Source organism: Acanthisitta chloris, unplaced genomic scaffold, assembly GCF_000695815.1.
Source record: "Acanthisitta chloris isolate BGI_N310 unplaced genomic scaffold, ASM69581v1 scaffold35905, whole genome shotgun sequence".
Taxonomy (NCBI): Eukaryota; Metazoa; Chordata; class Aves; order Passeriformes; family Acanthisittidae; genus Acanthisitta; species Acanthisitta chloris.
In genome coordinates this window covers 1-2,465 of record NW_008674829.1, presented here as the reverse complement: position 1 = coordinate 2,465, position 2,465 = coordinate 1, and the positions used below count along the sequence as shown (strand labels likewise).

At 58.5% G+C, this 2,465-nt stretch overlaps 1 protein-coding gene across 1 annotated transcript; it reads left to right on the top strand.

Annotated features, from left to right (window-relative positions):
* Positions 1-73: 73 nt before the first annotated feature.
* On the top strand, positions 74-2,451 carry LOC103802961 (DNA polymerase delta subunit 2-like; the record flags this gene model as incomplete). Its single annotated transcript, XM_009075496.1, has 4 exons — positions 74-202; positions 1,699-1,820; positions 2,146-2,269; positions 2,337-2,451. Coding segments are annotated over 4 exons (490 nt in total), but the record flags the coding sequence as incomplete, so codon positions are not given.
* Between the last annotated feature and the right edge of the window lie 14 nt (positions 2,452-2,465).

Genomic DNA, 2,465 nt, shown 5'->3' with positions numbered 1-2,465 from the left:
GCCCCCACGGCCGTGGGGCTGCTGAGCCCCCCCGCGGGACAGCCCCCCGCGATCCGCAGGGTGTGCCCGGCAGAATTCCAGGACCATTCCCAGACCTTCCGCCTGGGGCAGCGCAGCTTCGGCCGCCAGTATGCTCACCTCTACGCCGTCAGGCTGCGGGCCATGCGCGCCCGGCTGGAGGCCGCGGCCAGGGAGCGCTGGGGTGAGGGACTGGGAGCACTGGGGGGGGACTGGGAGCACTGGGAGGGGCTGGGACCTTCCCGTGTGGGTTCCATCAGGGGCTGAAATTATCGTCTCACAGGGGGGGAAGTAGGGCCACGGGGAGGGGACTGGGGGTACTGGGAGGGCACTGGGAGAGCAATGGAAGGCACTGGGAGACATGGGGGGATGTCCTGCACCTGCACTACGAGGTACTGGGAGGGACTGGGAGCACTGGGAGGGACTGGGACCTTCCCGTGTGGGTTCCATCAGGGGCTGAAATTATCGTCTCACAGTGGAGTTTCCTTCAGATTTGGCTTCCTAGGGGCAAAAACTTCTCTCGTCTCCCACTCCTCCTCCTCCTTCTCCTCTATCTCCCCCTCCTTCTACTCTTCCTCCTTCTTTCTCCTTCTCCTCCTCTTCCTTCTCTTCCTTCTCCTGTTTCCCCCTCCTTCTTCTCTTCCTTCTCCTTCTCTTCCTTCTCCTTCTCCTCTCTCTCCTCCTTCTTCTCCTCCTCTTCCTTCTCCTTCCCCTCCTTCTCCTCTTCCTTCTTCTCCTCCTCTTCCTTCTCCCTCCTTCTCCTCCTCTTCCTTCTTCTCCTCCTCTTCCTTCTCTATCTCCTCCTCCTTCTCTTCCTTCTCCTCTTCCTTCTCCTTCTCCTCCTCTTCCTTCTCTTCCTCCTCCTCTTCCTTCTCCTCTATATTCCCCTCTTCCTTCTTCCTTCTCCTCTATCTCCTCCTCCTTCTCCTCCTCTTCCTTCTCCTCCTCCTCCTTCTCCTCCTCCTCCTTCTCCTCCTCCTCCAGTGGTTTTTAAGGCTCCACCTCCAGATTTTGGGTTAGAACCAGATTGCCACATTTTTTGGGGGGGTTTGAGCCAAGAATAAGAAACTCCAAAGGGTTTGTGTTTTTTTCTCCTGCCTTGGAGTCTTTGCATTCCTCAGCTTGGGAATGTGTTTTTCCAGCCTGGAGGAAGTCAAGGATGGAAAAATGTGGTGCTGGAATCACATCCAGAGAGCACAGAGAGGCTTTGGGGAAAGGAGAAAGAGGCCCCAGAAAGGATCTCCTGCCCTGTATTCCTTGTGGATAATCCTGGAGTTATCCCTAAGAGGATCCAGGCTTATCCCTAGGGATCCACAATTCCCACAGGGCTCCAGGCTGGAGGATCATCCCTGGCTGAGCTGAGGTTTGGAGGTGCTGAGGAACCTCATGTCACCTCCCAATGAGACCTTTGACTCCCTGGATGAGGAGCAGGAACATCTCATCCCACACATTCCTGGGATGAGTCATTCCAGGGTCTCCAACCCCCATCCCATGGAGCTGTGTGTCCTCCAGACCCTCCCTGTGACCCCTCCAACCCCCTGAGGTCCCTGCAGACCACAGAGGTCATACCTGGAAGCCTCTGAGATGTTCCTCAGCCCCACCAGCTCCACCCGTGGGCCGTGGGGTCCGTGCCAGGGAGCATTCCCAGTGCTCCCAGTGCTCTGAGCCCGTGTCCCCCAGGCGCTGCCGTGTGCGTGCGGAGGCTGTCGGAGCTGAGGTCAGGGGAGAGGTGCTGTGTGCTGGGGACTCTCTTCAAGGCCATGCAGCTCCAGCCCAGCATCCTGCAGGAGATCAGCGAAGAGGTGAGAGGGGACAACTCCAGGGGGACCTTCCTCATCTTCCTCATCTCCATCCTCATCCCCATCTCCATCCTCGTCTCCTTCCTCATCTCCATCTCCTTCCTCATTCCCATCTCCTTCCTCATCTCTGTCTCCTTCCTCATCTCCTTCCTCATCTCCATCCTTCCTCATCTCCATCTCCATCCTCATCTCCTTCCTCATCTCCTCCTCCTTCTCCCTCTCCTCCTTCTCTTCATCCTCCCTCTCTTCCTCCTCTCTCTCCTCCTCCCCCTCCCCTTGGTGCCCACTGCCCGTGATGCCACCAGAGCTGTCCCTGTGCCACCTGCAGCACAACCTGGTACCTCAGCCACCCTTGCCCAAGTACATCCAGCCCTCAGATGAGCTGGTGCTGGAGGATGAGCTGCAGAGGATCAAGCTGGAAGGAGCTGTGGATGTCCAGAGACTGGTCACAGGTGAGGAACCCTGGTGGCCTCACCCATGGCTGGTGGTGGCCATGGCTGATGACCCCTGTGCCCACAGGGGCCGTGGTGGCCGTGCTGGGCTCGGAGCAGGATGACGGGAGGTTCCTGGTGGAGGAACTTTGCTTCTCCAACCTTCCACCACCTCTACCCTGGGCAGGGCCCAGCACTGACCGGTATGGGGCATGGG